The 15,409-nt window shown below is 43.6% G+C and overlaps 2 protein-coding genes across 3 annotated transcripts in view; one reads left to right on the top strand and one right to left on the bottom strand.

The window, feature by feature from the left end:
- The window catches only part of LOC127001326 (flotillin-1-like), a 33,162-nt gene extending 25,045 nt beyond the window's left edge, over positions 1 to 8,117 (top strand). Inside the window, exons 5-12 of one of the 2 annotated variants that reach the window (XM_050865809.1) lie at positions 111 to 230; positions 919 to 1,134; positions 1,500 to 1,580; positions 3,723 to 3,829; positions 4,500 to 4,605; positions 4,724 to 4,828; positions 5,959 to 6,123; positions 6,627 to 8,117. In XM_050865809.1, coding sequence (XP_050721766.1) covers positions 111 to 230; positions 919 to 1,134; positions 1,500 to 1,580; positions 3,723 to 3,829; positions 4,500 to 4,605; positions 4,724 to 4,828; positions 5,959 to 6,123; positions 6,627 to 6,644 — 918 coding nt within the window. In that variant the 3' untranslated portion in view covers positions 6,645 to 8,117. Of the gene's footprint in view, positions 1 to 110; positions 231 to 918; positions 1,135 to 1,499; positions 1,581 to 3,722; positions 3,830 to 4,499; positions 4,606 to 4,723; positions 4,829 to 5,958 lie in introns of both variants that reach the window. The other variant, XM_050865808.1, reaches the window with a different exon arrangement.
- Positions 8,118 to 8,472: 355 nt separating this feature from the next.
- Positions 8,473 to 11,277, bottom strand: LOC127001327 (CD209 antigen-like protein C). Its single transcript, XM_050865810.1, has 4 exons — positions 11,120 to 11,277; positions 9,863 to 10,048; positions 9,372 to 9,432; positions 8,473 to 9,119 (listed from the first exon to the last, which is right to left on the bottom strand). Exons 1-4 carry the CDS (start codon positions 11,172 to 11,174, stop codon positions 8,951 to 8,953), a joined length of 471 nt encoding a protein of 156 aa, XP_050721767.1. The 5' UTR covers positions 11,175 to 11,277; the 3' UTR covers positions 8,473 to 8,950.
- Between the last annotated feature and the right edge of the window lie 4,132 nt (positions 11,278 to 15,409).

Here is a 15,409-nt window from a genome sequence, read left to right as displayed (position 1 = left end):
ATCAAGAGTGTTTCATGTATAACACACGTATATATTTAGTACAGAATATAGTAGTAGCAGTAGTAGTTATTATCATTATTATTATTACTATTATCATTATCATTATTCAGGACATCTACAAAAATCGAAAGCTGTTCAACGAGCGAGTGTTTAACGTGGCCTCCAAGGACCTCTACAATCTCGGCCTCCACGTCATCTCCTACACCATCACGGACCTCAGTGACGACATGGTGAGCAGCGGAAGTAGTAGTAGTAGTAGTATCGGTATTGTCAGACACTTCCACCTCTCACAATTTCCAGATGCCGAAAAGAATATCAGTCGGGTTCTCGTGGGTATTCCTTTAGGTTCAACGTACAGAAGAAATGTCAGACTACCACCAGGGTCATAAAACTCTTCCTAGACATGCCCAGAACTCTTATACGAAAGCTTTGTCAAATATGTGTGTTGGGGCGCCTCACCTTCCCTAACCTAACCTAACCTCTACACTGTTCTTCCTCTATTACCTACAAGCTCTGGACAAAGGGGGTGACACCTGAGGCCCTAAACACTTATGAATGCTTGTCGAATACGTGTGCTGGGGCGCCTCACCTTCCCTAACCTAACTCCTTCCTTCTACACTGTTCTTCCTCTATTCCAGGGTTACCTTCAAGCTCTGGACAAAGGGGGTGACAGCTGAGGCCCTAAACACTTATGAATGCTTGTCAAATACGTTTGCTGGGGCGCCTCACCTTCCCTAACCTAACTCCTTCCTTCTACACCATTCTTCCTCTATTCCAGGGTTACCTTCAAGCTCTGGACAAAGGGGGTGACAGCTGAGGCCCTAAACACTTATGAATGCTTGTCGAATACGTGTGCTGGGGCGCCTCACCTTCCCTAACCTAACTCCTTCCCTCTACACTGTTCTTCCTCTATTCCAGGGTTACCTAAAAGCTCTGGGCATGGGGAGGACAGCCGAGGTACAACGTGACGCTCGGATCGGGGAGGCGGAGGCGAAGAAGGACGCAATGATAGAGAAAAGCATTGCCTCGGAGCAGCTGATGAAGGCGAAGCTTGCCAATGACACGCTGGTGGCCGAATTTAACAGGGACTTTCAGTTGAAGAAAGCCACTTATGACCAGGAGGTTCGGGCTAAGGTGAGGTTATTATCAGTAGTAGTAGTAGTAGTAATAGTAGTAGTAGTAGAGTAAGGCAAGTTGAAGGAAGGAGGGAAGAGAAGGAAAAAGGGAAGGGAAGGAAGAAAAGAAGGGGAAAGGAGTATATGGAAGAAAGGGAAGAGGGGAGAGAAAGGAGGGAAGGGAAGTAGTAGTAGTAGTAGCAGTAGTAGTAGTAGTAGTAGTAGTAGTGAGTCCCACGAAATGGCATCAAGGGAAAATGAAAACGATAGATAGATATACAGACAGACAGATAGATAGATAGATAAAGAGAGACAAATAGATAGATAGATAGAGATAGAGATACAAGCCCACTCAAGTTCTGAAAATGCACATCTTTATTCCAGCAAGCAGAAACCGACCTTGCGTTTGAACTTCAGACCTGCAAGACAAAACAGAAGATCAAAGAAGAGGTGATGGAGACGAAGGTGAGAGAGAGAGAGAGAGAGAGAGAGAGAGAGAGAGAGAGAGAGAGAGAGAGAGAGAGAGAGAGAGAGAGAGAGAGAGAGAGATTTACATAGATATTCAGACCTTACAGAGCCTATACAATGGTCCAAACTAGGTGGGTTGTTATTAAACCTAAATGAAAATACGTCAAATCAAAAGGGTTCCAAGACTTCGCGTATCTGAAGGCGAGGAGGAGGAGAAGGTGAGGTTAGGAGGAAGAGTGGTAGAGAGGGAAAAGAAGGAAGGCTGGAGGAGAAGGTCAAGAGCGAAATGCCAGGAAGTTGAGGTTAAAATTGGAATGTACAAAGCATCACAAAGGTAGATGTTAAGTATACGTATGTAAGTATTGTTAAGTATTATGTCCCTCCACCCCACCCCCCACCGTTGCCAGATTATCGTACTCAGAGCCTCGTATTTACCTGTTTCTGTGTCATAGCTATTGCCAAGAAGCACCAATAATTAACCATTTTAACGATAACTATATATGAAGGCAGGTATTGGGGTCGAGGAGGCAGTTTTTGGGTCGGAAATCGGCAAATATGGGAGACTGAGTACAACAATCTGACATCGTTTTCCCCCACCGGCCGTTAGACTCCCGCGTTCGTCACATGGTGCATTCCCCCCCCACCCCCCCCCACCGGTGCCAGATTATCGTACTCAGAGCCTCGTATTTACCTGTTTCTGTGTCATAGCTATTGCCAAGAAGCACCAATAATTAATCATTTAAACGATAACTATATATGAAGGCAGTTTTTGGGTCGGAAATCGGCAAATATGGGAGACTAAGTACGACAATCTGGCAACGTTGCCCTCCCTCCTCTGCGTTCTTGGTTTTCCTTGTTTTTTCTTTAAATAACCAGTCTTGCCACACATCCGTCAGTCGTTATATTCTTGTCTTTTTCCTTTCATAGATGTAAAGAGATATGGGGACCTGACAGGGTATTGCACCATGTGACAGAATGCTCAAAATACTTAACACTTAAAATACTTACAAATACGTATATACATAACATCTACCGTTGTGATCCTCTGTACCTTCCATTCTTAACCTCAACTTCCCGGCATTACAAGAGGAGGGATGATGAAGAGGGGAAAGGAGGAGGAATTAAGAGGTAAAAGTGGAGGAATGATAAAGAGGAAGAGGGAAGAGGAGGAGGAGGTGAAGAAGGAAGGAAGAGGAGGAGGAAGTGAAGAAGGAAGGAAAAGGAGGAGGAGGAGGAGGAAGTAAAGAAGGAAGGAAAAGGAGGAGGAAGTAAAGAAGGAAGGAAAAGGAGGAGGAGGAGGAGGAGGAGGTGAAGAAGGAAGGAAGAGGAGGAGGAGGAGGAAGTGAAGAAGGAAGGAAAAGGAGGAGGAAGAGGAGGAGGAAGTACAGAAGAAAGGAGGAGGAGGAGGAAGTACAGAAGAAAGGAGGAGGAGGAGGAAGTAAAAAAGGAGGAGGAGGAGGAGGAGGAAGTAAAGAAGGAAGGAAAAGGAAAAGGAGGAGGAAGTAAAGAAGGAAGGAAAAGGAGGAGGAGGAGGAGGAAGTAAAGAAGGAAGGAAAAGGAAAAGGAGGAGGAGGAGGAAGTAAAGAAGGAAGGAAAAGGAGGAGGAGGAGGAAGTAAAGAAGGAAGGAAAAGGAGGAGGAGGAGGAGGAGGAGGAAGTAAAGAAGGAAGGAAAAGGAAAAGGAGGAGGAAGTAAAGAAGAAAGGAGGAGGAGGAGGAAGTAAAGAAGGAAGGAAAAGGAGGAGGAGGTGAAGAAGGAAGGAAAAGGACGAGGAGGAGGAGGAGGAGGTGAAGAAGGAAGGAAAAGGAGGAGGAGGTAAAGAAGGAAAAGGAGGAGGAGGAGGGAGTGGCTGTCTTTTTTTTTGCGTGTGTGTGTGTCTGTGTTTAAAATTTTCCGTGGATCTTCAGTCAAACCACGATTTCCGCTGGCGTGGTTCTCATATTTCCGTGGTTTTCTGACGTGTCCACGATCTTCAAAAGCCACGGTAGATTTCACTATAGACGATATTACTCACCATCATCATCAGCAGCAATAATGAGAAACAAATGAGAACCACGCTAGCGGAAATCGTGGTTTGACTGAAGATCCACGGAAAATTTGCCCAGTGTAATAGCCCCTCAGTGTGACTCCTCTATCTCAGGTGGTGGAGAGGAAGGCCAGGATCTTAGTGGCGGAGCAGCAAATTCAACTAACTGAGAAAAAGCTGGAGGCCGAGGTGAAGCAACCATCGGATGCGGAAAAATTCAGGTAAGTTTGTTATTCTGTGTTGTGTGTGTGTGTGTGTGTGTTGTCCATCCCTATGCTATCCAAATCCCTGATGCAAGGGTTAACCAGCATCTTCATTCTTCATCAACGTGTCATACTCTTAATAATTTATAAGTTTCTCTCATCCCTATACTATCCAAATCCCTTATGCAAGAGTTAACCATCATCTTCATTCTTCATCAACGTGTCATTCTTGAAGCTCTTAATAATTTATAACGTAACTTTCTAAACTCTCTCATCCCTATACTATCCAAATCCCTTATGCAAGAGTTAACCAGCATCTCATTTTTTTCATCCCTTATAGTTTGACCCTTCTTCTTTACCATAAACCTAAAAAATCACTCATGAGAACCCAACCTCAACCTCTTTTCTCTTTTCAACCTCTTTTCAACCTCTAAAATATTTGATGTGAGAAGTGGAAGCGTCTGAGAACACCTATTTTTGTATACGTATTAGCCTGGTAGGTCAACTTCAATTACAGTAGCCTGGTATGTCAACTTCAATTACAGTAGCCTGGTATGTCAACTTCAATTACAGTAGCCTGGTATGTCAACTTCAATTACAGTAGCCTGGTATGTCAACTTCAATTACAGTAGCCTGGTATGTCAACTTCAATTACAGTCATATACAAAACAACACTCGTCCGTTACAGGCTGGAGACCATTGCCGGAGCCCAGAAACAAAGGCTGCTTCTGGAGGCTGAGGCGGCGGCGGAGGCGAAGCGGCTGATGGGCGAGGCTAAGGCACTGGCCATCACGGTAAGGCGGGTGGCGGGTGAAGTCGGCCCCATCCCATAATAGAGCGCAGGCAAGTGTTTATAGTAGCGCCATCTTGCTCTATGCTCCTTTGATGTTACCTTATTTTTCCTCACCCTAGGCTAAGGGTAATGCAGAGGCCACCAATATGCACCGCAAGGCAGAGGCGTGGAAGGAGTTCAAGGATGCGGCGATGTTAAGTATGTACCTGGAGACCCTGCCCAAGGTACGTGTGTCACCCCCATGGTCTGATCACGTGTTGGACTTGTAATATATGGGTGTGGGTGAGTGAGTGACTGAGTGGTTAGCTCTTGCATAAGGGATTTGGATGGTATAGCGATGGGCGAGTTTAGGAATTCGTGTAATAAGTTTCAAGAATATAACACTTTGATGAAAAATGAAGATGCTGGTTGACTCTTGCATAAGGGATTTGGATGGTATAGCGATGGGCGAGTTTAGGAATTCGTGTATTAAGTTTCAAGAATATAACACTTTGATGAAAAATGAAGATGCTGGTTGACTCTTGCATAAGGGATTTGGATGGTATAGCGATGGGCGAGTTTAGGAATTCGTGTAATAAGTTTCAAGAATATAACACTTTGATGAAAAATGAAGATGCTGGTTGACTCTTGCATAAAGGATTTGGATGGTATAGCGATGGGCGAGTTTAGGAAGTCGTGTATTGAAAGTTTCAAGAATACAACACTTTGATGAAAAATGAAGATGCTGGTTGACTCTTGCATAAGGGATTTGGATGGTATAGCGATGGGCGAGTTTAGGAAGTCGTGTATTAAGTTTCAAGAATATAACACTTTGATGAAAAATGAAGATGCTGGTTGACTCTTGCATAAGGGATTTGGATGGTATAGGGATGGGCGAGTTTAGGAAGTCGTGTATTAAAAGTTTCAAGAATATAACACATTGATGAAAATGGAGATGCTGGTTGACTCTTGCATAAGGGATTTGGACAGGATAGTGATTTTGATTTATATAACTCGTATATTATGACTTTTAGGAGTGTTTTTTGTGTGTGTTTTGCATGTATTCCTAATATTAATGTTAAGTTTTATATTTTAGACCATAAATTCAGTTATATGTAGAGAGCTGCAAAGACGTATTTCATAGAGCTTACAAAATTTGGTCAATAAAGCACCTATCTAGCTTTCTATCTGTGTGTGTGTGTGTGTGTGTGTGTGTGTGTGTGTGTGTGTGTGTGTGTGAGATAACTTTGGCATCAGTAAGAATAAAATTAATCCGTCCAACCCCATAAAGGAAAATACGGACAATAAACAAAGAAGTAAAGTCATATTATTGTTGTGGTTTCTAATTCCACGTCTCTCCCCGAACCTTTACCAGCTGGTGGGCGAGGTCGGCAGCGCCCTGGGCAATGTCAAAAGCATCAAGATGGTGTCCTCAGGTGACTCTCCTATCGGCGCACAGAAACTGACCCAGGAAATCATGGACATCAGCAGCAACGTGCCCGCCATGGTCAAGAATCTCACGGGCGTCAACTTCATGAAGGTGGGCATGGTTGTGATGTTAGGGGTCATGTTTTGGGCATCGTTGCTAGATTATCGTACTCAGAGCCGCGTGTTTACCGGTTTCTGGCCCATAACTGTTGCCAAGAAGCACCAATAATTAACCATTTAAACGATAACCATATATGGAGGCATTTATTTGGATGATGAAAGCAGTTTTTGGGTCGGAAATCGGCAAACATAAAAAGCAGAGTACGACAACTTGGCAACGTTGGTTTTGGGGCTCTCCACGCGGCCCATCGTTGCCAGATTGTGGTACTCAGCCTATTATATTCACCGACTTTCGACCCCAAATCTATCTCCTGGTCCCTAATAACGAGATTCACTTATATTTATCGTTAAAATAGTTAATTCCTGATGTCTCTTGGCAATAGTTAGACGTCAGGTAAATACTATGCTCTGAGTACGATAATCTGGCAACAGTGTGAACCAACCGCTGAGTCCAGGCAACACAAGTTTCTCACATGTTTTGTTTCTCCCTTTCAGAACCTCCGTGTAGCATGAATGAAGAACAACACAAAGCTATTTTGATACGGATCCTAAGGGAAGGCACACACTACTTATAATGGTAAAATCATCTCTTAAGTGCCACCACAGCTGCATATTCAAGCCTTAGTTGCATCATAAATAGTATTGACTCCCTAAACATTTTATTATAAATACACTTAAATATTACGTGCATGTTAATAAGTAATCTGTATTTTGCTCCTGTAAGCATGCTTGTATGCCTTTCTGGTGACACCATGGTCTGACCACGCGATGGACTAGGCGATCGCCAGCCAGTAGCCCCACCCTCCCCGACTAGGCTTGAAGCTCAGTTCGAAGCGATGGATCGGGTATGGCTGAAACCACACACACACACACGAGAGGCAGCACACAACCCCCAACTGACAACTGGTGTGGTGTCATCTGAAGTCCATGTATCCAAAGGCATCCCAGATGACACTACACCGGTACCCATTCACTGCTGGGTGTAGAGCGGGGACATTAAAGAGAACTGCCCATCCGTCCCCACTCCCCCCACCGGGAATCGATCCTGAGACCTCTCGGTTGTGATGCGAGTGCGCTAGTCACTGCGCTACAACACTGTCCCTGCAGAGCTCCGTGTGTGTGTGTGTGAGTGTGTGTGTGTGTGGTATAGGAAGCAAAGGACAAGGGGGGTCCAAACTAGAGATCCTGTAACAGGCTGTTGGTCCAGTTTTTTTTTTTTTTTTTTTTTTTTTCGTCTACGCCTATTGCGCCGGTAGGCTTGCTTGAGGGCTGGATGGTAGTCGACCCCAGCCCGTCATGGCGCAGGCAAGTGTTTATAGTGGCGCCATCTTCTTTCAAAGGTCAGAAGGTCGTGACCACCACAGCCCTCCCCTTGCGTATGCCGCTGCAGAACACTGTCATCGTAATGAATACAAACAGTCGAGACCTTTGTCCAACTTGATTTTTGAACGAAAACAAGCCATGTTATATGTAGCTCTCATTCTTACATTATAAAATTTAACCCGTCTGCTGCGATTGGCACGGATTTGGCCTTCACTGGTAGCCTGGTAACATATACGCCAATGTCTTTCTCTGCCTCTGCGGTGGATAGTGGAGCCAATCATGTGGTACTGGTGTGCTGGATATCCCCTCCCAAGCTGCATGACTTTATATTTTTCTTCACTGAATTGTAGCAGCCACTTTTTGTTTCATTCCTGTAGCTTGGTGATGTCTTCTTGTAGGAAATCCGCAGTCAAGGAGTTAAAGCCTCATATTTTCAGCAAGATGATGGCGCCCAGAAGGTATATTGACCAAGAGTAAGGCAACCACATCCCCCCGTTGCTCCCTACTTTATATGCCACTGTAAATATAAATGAATAGATAGACAAATATACGTACATATAAGTTGTCTTTAGATTATTTCACGTAGCCGTAGCTGATTCATGGTATGTTGAGTGCACATTAGTTGTATGCACGATTAGAGTATATAAAACTTCCCATTTCTCATTATGATTATTAGTCTCCTCAACAAGAACAACGCAATATCAGTCATGGATCTGAGGCAACAATACATCGAGCCGGTTTCACAGTCCAGCACAGTGTCTTCGTAACAGCCCGAACCAAACTATAGAATCCCATACAATCCAAAATGGGGAGGTCTTTGATGCTACACTAAATACACAAGACCATTCCTGTATAGTTTCATCAAATTTGTGAACTTAAATATAAACACCAGACATTATACAAGGAAGTTTCGAAGGCTCTGGTATTGGTTTGGGAGCTTACTAACCCATCATGGGGAACTGTGAAACTGGCCCTTCGAGCAGAAAGGATGCAGGTTGTGTTGAGGCCAAGAACAGACCGAGGGTAACTGATTTATTTGTTTTCACTCACAAATTTAGTATTGCACCCAAAGAACAAAAGCTAGTGGATGTTGATTTCAGTGACATTGAGAAATTAAAAGAAAGAGAAAGAAGAAAAGGTTAACATTCCTTCAAAAACAAACTCCCTGTAACTTCTACGAGAACCCTAAAATAACGTTCTAAAGGGGCTATTACACTGGGTAAATTTTCCGTGGATCTTCAGTCAAACCACGATTTCCGCTAGCGTGGTTCTCATTTGTTTCTCGTTATTGCTGCTGATGATGATGGTGAATAATACCGTCGTCCTTTGGTGAAATCTACCGTAGCTTTCGGAGATTGTGAACACGTCAGAAAACCACGGGAATATGAGAACCACTCCAGCGGAAATCGTGGTTTGACTGAAGATCCACGGAAAATTTGCCCAGTGTAATAGCCCCTTTTAAGATGTCGAAACGGAGAATCATGCAGCAGGGTCATTTAAGCATAGCGGCAGATGGCGGCGAGGGGGCTGGTGCAGGGGAAGTCACGCCAGTAGTATTGCCGACTATTCTCGAACATCGCACAGTTGTAAGTTATTGTATCCCGCGGGTAGCCTGTGTCCCAGTAAGGCGGCCCCAGACGAGTCACCTGATTGGTCTTTATGTACCTGAAGGCATGAAGAATAACTATTGAAGTAGTTGTATATAGTGGAAGGTGGTAAAAGTAATAATAATAGAGAGATAGAAGTGGTAATTCATAGTTAGGCACTTAGATCAAAGGCTAGATTCACATGCCATCCACACATATATTAAACACAGTATTACCAACTAAGACACATGGTTCGCAGACTACCCCAATACCTGAAGACCCAATGATCTATCCTTAGTATCCTGGCATTGAGAAACACTAAAGTACTTGCCTCCATTCTCCCTCGTGGCCTTCGTCAGTGATACCCATCCAGTAATCCTTCTCGTTGATGCCTAAAGAGAGAGAGAGGAGGAAACTTACGAAGGGGAATAAGGAGGGAGACAGCATTGGGGCTATATCCTTCAACAGATCGGCACTCAAGAACACATATATGACAAGGCTTTCGTAGGATTTCTGGGCATTTCCAAGGGTAGTTGTATGACCCTGGTGGTAGTTTGACCCTTCTTCTGTACCAGGAACCTAAAAAAACATTCATTACAACCTGATTGATCTTTTCGTAGGAACTTTAAAAAAAAACATTCATTAGAACCTGATTGATCTTTTCGTAGGAACTTTAAAAAAAACATTAGAACCTGATTTTTTCGCAGGAACTTTAAAAAAACATTCATTAGAACCTGACTGATCTTTTCGGCCTTCAGTTGAGGTGAGAGGCGGAGGAGGCGTCTGATACGTTCAAGAATACAGATCATGTTTTAAACCCACCTGTCTCATGGATGTGCGTCAGAAGTTCCTGGTAAAAGTCGCAGTCTGTGTCGCTGTCGAACCAAAGGAGATCCCCGTGGTGGGACTTGCAAATGGCTCTCATCTCCTCCATGGTACCCGTCACCCAGGGATCGATGTAGATGCAGAGGCCGCCAATGGCAATGAATGGGTGTGTGCATTCCTGGCCTGAGAGAGAGGAGAAGGAGGTTAATGAAAAGAAAGAATGCAGGAGAAGGAAAGAGGAGGAGGAATACTGGAATCTGGAACCTAACCTAACCTAACCTAACCTAACCTAAGAGAGAGGAGAGGGAGGTTATTGAAAAGAAAGAATGCAGGAAAAGGAAAGAGGAGGAGGAGGTTACTAGGAGGAATACTGGAATCTGGAACCTAACCTAACCTAACCTAACCTAACCTAAGCTAACCTAACCTAAGAGAGAGGAGAGGGAGGTTATTGAAAAGAAAGAATGCAGGAAAAGGAAAGAGGAGGAGGAGGTTACTAGGAGGAATACTGGAATCTGGAATCTAACCTAACCTAACCTAACCTAAGAGAGAGGAGAGGGAGGTTACTGAAAAGAAAGAATGCAGGAGAAGGATACTTGGAGGGATACTGGAGAGGGAGTAGAAGAAGAAGAAGAAGAAGAAAGAGGAGGGGGAGGAGGAGGAAGAACAAGATAAAAAAGAACAAGAACAAGTTGAACAATGCCAAAATGATTCATATATGGAAGAACAAAAAACAACATGAATATAATACTGAACACATCTTAATTCTGTATAGTCATATTTTATTATCAACATATCAGTGAAGGCCAGTGAAATATGACCTCTCCCCCCACCCCCCTGCCCCGCGCACCTCCCTTCGTCCTCGCTAAAAGTATTTCCCGTAATCTAAGGGTAAAATTTCAACATATCAGCGAGGTACAGATAAGTCAGGGAACGGAACACCTGCCCTTCCCAGTAGTAGTAGTAAGAGTAGTAGTAGTAGTAGTAGCAGTAGTAGTAGTGGTGGTAGTAGTAGTAGTATAGCAGTAGTAGAAACGAAGAGACAGAGAAGTAGGGTCATATCTTAGTAATACACCACAAACAAATAAACATTAAAAAACAAAATCAAGAAGCAAGATACCACGATATGTTGAACTCCATCCCATTACAGACATTACTGGTGCCCCTTAGACCATGCAAGGTAGGTTACGTTAGGCTAGGATATGTTACCTCTGACGCATTCTCACTTGAGGCAAAATAGAGTATAACTTCTTTTACCTGCTGTTAGGGCTGCCAGGCCGAGGAAGAGGAGGAGGAGGGAGAGGCGTGCCATTGTGAAGCAGAGGCGAGATACAAGGGAATGAGACAAGAGATTCGAGTGGCTTAAAGATATAGCCTACGGTGAGTGCCCCCCTCCCCCCGCCCCCCTCTCTCTCTCTCTCTCTCTCTGCTATTAGAATTATAAAAAAAAAGGAAATGTAGAAGATTATGATAGAGGAAACGGAAATGAGTGGATGAAGTGGAAGAAATAGAAGGGGAAAAGAAAAAAAAATATTAGGTTACAGTAGTAGTAGTAGTAGTAGTAGTAGTGGTAATAGTAGTAATAGTAGTAGCAATAGTAGTAGTAGTAGTAGTAGTAAAAGAAGAAGAAGCAGTATAGAAGAAGAACAAGAAGAAGAAAAAGAAGAAGTAGAAAAATAAAAAACAAGAACAAGAAAAAATAACAAAAAGAAGAACACAAAGAAAAAGAAGAAGAAATAAAAGAAAGACGTGCACAGGGGCAAGGTCCATAAAAAAATAGTATATACGTATCATTCATGAAACTTGTGCGTGGGAATGGAGGAAAGATATCAAGGGGAGCATTTGTCCTTTTCCCAGCACTTAACAAGACTATTATCAACTGTGCTTCTGTTTTTATAAGCATATTCTATCTCGTCAGTATTAGGAAATCTGACTAGTATATCTGTTTTCATTTATGCAGTTGTTTATTTGTATTACGAGGACCTATTTATAATGGTCTCCCCAAGTCGGTTACTTTGTGTTTTTTCGTCATTGGGGAAGAATAGAAAATGAGAGGCGGTTGTTAGCCCTCTACCTTCTATGAATTCTTCTATGAAATCTGACTAGTATATCTGTTTTCATTTATGCAGTTGTTTATTTGTATTACGAGGACCTATGTATAATGATCTGCCCAAGTCGAAACGGTTTCTTTGTTTTATTCGTAATTGGGGAAGAAAAGAATATGAGAGGCGGTCGTTATAGCACTCTACTTTTCTATTCAATCTTTATTTCTTTTGTTGAGTCATCCTTCTGCTGCTCGGGATATAGTGAGATGCCCTGCGATGTACAGCTTCCCGGCGCTCTGAAGAAGGCCGCTCTTCCACTGTTGGTTGAGGGCATTAAGAAGTCTTTGGTTGAGGGTGGTGGTGGTGGTGTCGCTGTACAGGTGACAGCACTTACTGGGACGACGAGACCCTGTGGAGTGTCCCTTGAGAGATTTTACATAGATTCACATAGATATTCAGACCACACGGACCCTTTGGCGGTACAGATGAGAGAGAGAGAGAGAGAGAGAGAGAGAGAGAGAGAGAGAGAGAGAGAGAGAGAGAGAGTCCCAATCCGTAACACTGAAAAGAAAGGTGTGTGAATAAGAAGAAGGGAGGAACGAGAGGAGGAGGACCTAAGAAGCGATACAAAGCGTTACAGGTTAAAAGAAGAAGAAAAGATCGAAGAAGCATAAAACCTAGACCACAGATTCGAGAGGCCTTTCCAGCATCGAGCCTAGATTCCTCAGAGACGATCACGCGTGCAGCCGACGGAGAGAGAGACATCACAGGGACAGGACGCAGAGTTGGAAGGCCTGAAAATGGCGAGTGTAGGGGCGTGGCCTGCGACAAGGAGGCCACGCCCCTACACGAACGACACGGAGGCCACGGCAGGGGTGACTATATACCCATAAATCATTTGAGATGGGCAGTTCTGGAAGACTTCATATATCAGTATTATCAGTTAGAGGTAGTCCCATATCCACCACCGAAGCAGCTGTGAACTAGGTTGTTTCGAGGACTTTTTTTGCCTATAATTGATGTTTCCTCCCATTTCTCCTCCACCTCGATCCTTCCATCCACTTAATGTAACTCCATCTTTCCTCTTCCATCCACACTATATCCACATATCCTCCTATATTTATCCGTTCTTCTGTTATTATCACATTTATCAAGGACTATATATGCCTCTCATCTGCAGTTCCAGCGACAGGCCAGAGAGGGGATACAAAGTAGGCCTATACATTTCCCTCATCAAGAAGCAAAGAAAATATAGGAAACAAAAAGGTTTAAAGAAGGGATCAGGTAAGGCTAAAAGGATGGTGGAATAAGAATTTGGAAAAGGAGAACAGGCTACAGAGCTAGAGACCTAAGGAGTGCGGTGGTCAGCGTCCCTTAAAGTGTGAATCAGGGTTCGAATCCCAGCCTGCGAGCAATCGGCGTGCAGCCCACCCAGCTATATTATATTCATCCTTCCTCCCGGATAGTGTGCATGTTGATTTAATATACTTCCACCATTCTTCTAACTGTTGTGTACTTTTGCAACAAAAAAACATCAATCAATTAATAATATAATACATAGGCCTATAGTATAAAATAACGGGAATATTCATGAAAGTGTAGCTTTCTGATTTCGAGATACTGGCTGCTTGTTTCTGGGCAAAATATGTTGCTGTATCATGGAGGCAGTATTTTTCTCAGGAAATCACTATGACTGACTTTTCAGTGCCTTTTGTGCACCCGCCGCCGCCGCAAAATAGCTCGCGGAGAGGTTCAACTTGGGGGACCCGGCCGTGGGAAATCGGGGTTTTTGGGTGGGGGAGCATATTTAAACTACTCCAACCAAACCTTACATAACCTAACCTATAACGGGGGGGGCTTCGCCCCCTCGACCCCTCCCCTCCCCCCCATTAACCCCCCCCCCCCACACACACACATGTATGATGCGCCGGTAAAACTAGAGAAGTAACAACAGTATGTGAAACCTTGGAAAGGTTATTATTCTCGTGGGGGTAATATTGGAGGCACGTAATGAATTATGCTATTTAATTTATTTCTGCGAGGAGGTATTTCTCGCAACACCGGCTGGACCGCCGCCGCGCCCACGCGCGCCGCAGCATATGGGTGTGCTACATCGTGCTCTAGTTCCATTAACAGTTTTACATCTCTTTTCCGAAAGTCACTTAATTGTTATTGCACTGCATTCAGGGACCAAAAAGAAATCCATGTTGTGTAAGTGTTAACTTTGGCAGAGGTTGCTACGCTTTCGTGAATATTATCCAAAATAACTATCAGGAAAGGCAGTAGCTCGGTATGGTAGCAGTAGTGGTAATAATAATGATAATGATAGTAATGCAAACAACTGTCAGGTAAAGGTATGGGCCGGGTGTGGTAACAGTGGTCGTGCCAGCTGATGGCGTAAACAAACACGGGCTCGGAGACGCGGCGGTAACTATTTTCACTCTACACTTTTATTTCCTTGCATTATCGTTTTCATGGACTGGATAAGGTGTTCCCCTCCATACCCGTGACCTGCCGTGTGATATTTATTTAAGACAATTTGCAAAGCCCTTGGAAGGTTTTATCCGGGCTTGGGCCCTTGGATGATAGCAAATCTTTTTCTGACACCTGTGGTCGTATTATTAAACATGTCGCCGCCCAAGAATACATATTTGACAAGGCTTTCGTAAGAGTTGTGGGCATTTCCAGTTGTAGTTTTATGGCCCTAGTGGTAGTTTGAGAATACATATTTGACAAGGCTTTCGTAGGAGTTGTGGGCATTTCCAGTTGTAGTTTTATGGCCCTAGTGGTACTCTGAGAATACATATTTGACAAGGCTTTCGTAAGAGTTGTGGGCATTTCCAGTTGTAGTTTTATGGCCCTAGTGGTACTCTGAGAATACATATTTGACAAGGCTTTCGTAGGAGTTGTGGGCATTTCCAGTTGTAGTTTTATGGCCCTAGTGGTAGTTTGAGAATACATATTTGACAAGGCTTTCGTAAGAGCTGTGGGCATTTCCAGTTGTAGTTTTATGGCCCTAGTTGTAGTTTGAGAATACATATTTGACAAGGCTTTCGTAAGAGCTGTGGGCATTTCCAGTTGTAGTTTTATGGCCCTAGTGGTAGTTTGAGAATACATATTTGACAAGGCTTTCGTAGGAGTTGTGGGCATTTCCAGGGATAGTTCTATAACCTTGGTGGTAGTTTGACCCTTCTTCTGTACCATGAACCTGAAGAAACACTCATTAGAACCCAACTGACCCCCTCTTTGACCTTTAGAAGTAGCTGATGTGAGGAGCGAAAGTGTCATAATACCGACCCTAGGGTCATATTATTAAACATTTTGGAACCCAAGCATATTAGGGCATTTCCAGAGGTAGTGTTATGACTCCTCTAGTAGTTTGATCATTCTCTTGTGCCATGAACTTACAAAAACACTAAAATACAGTTGAACTCCTTATTGGGTGGACCTAAAACGAATCTTAACCATATTTGATGCGAGAGGTGGAAGCTTGTGAGCATAC

This window comes from Eriocheir sinensis, chromosome 20 (assembly GCF_024679095.1).
Source record: "Eriocheir sinensis breed Jianghai 21 chromosome 20, ASM2467909v1, whole genome shotgun sequence".
NCBI classification, from domain to species: Eukaryota; Metazoa; Arthropoda; class Malacostraca; order Decapoda; family Varunidae; genus Eriocheir; species Eriocheir sinensis.
The sequence above is the reverse complement of the archived record's forward strand: the minus strand, read 5'-3'. Positions and strand labels throughout refer to the sequence as shown.

Excerpts from the sequence above, each read along its gene's own strand:
- LOC127001327 (XM_050865810.1), bottom strand. The coding sequence starts at position 11,174 with ATGGCACGCCTCTCCCTCCTCCTCCTCTTCCTCGGCCTGGCAGCCCTA. Across the intron at positions 10,049-11,119 it reads CCTGGCAGCCCTAACAGCAG|GCCAGGAATGCACACACCCA; the intron begins GTAAAAGAAGTT and ends CCTCTCTCTCAG. Across the intron at positions 9,433-9,862 it reads GACGCACATCCATGAGACAG|GCATCAACGAGAAGGATTAC; the intron begins GTGGGTTTAAAA and ends CTCTCTCTTTAG.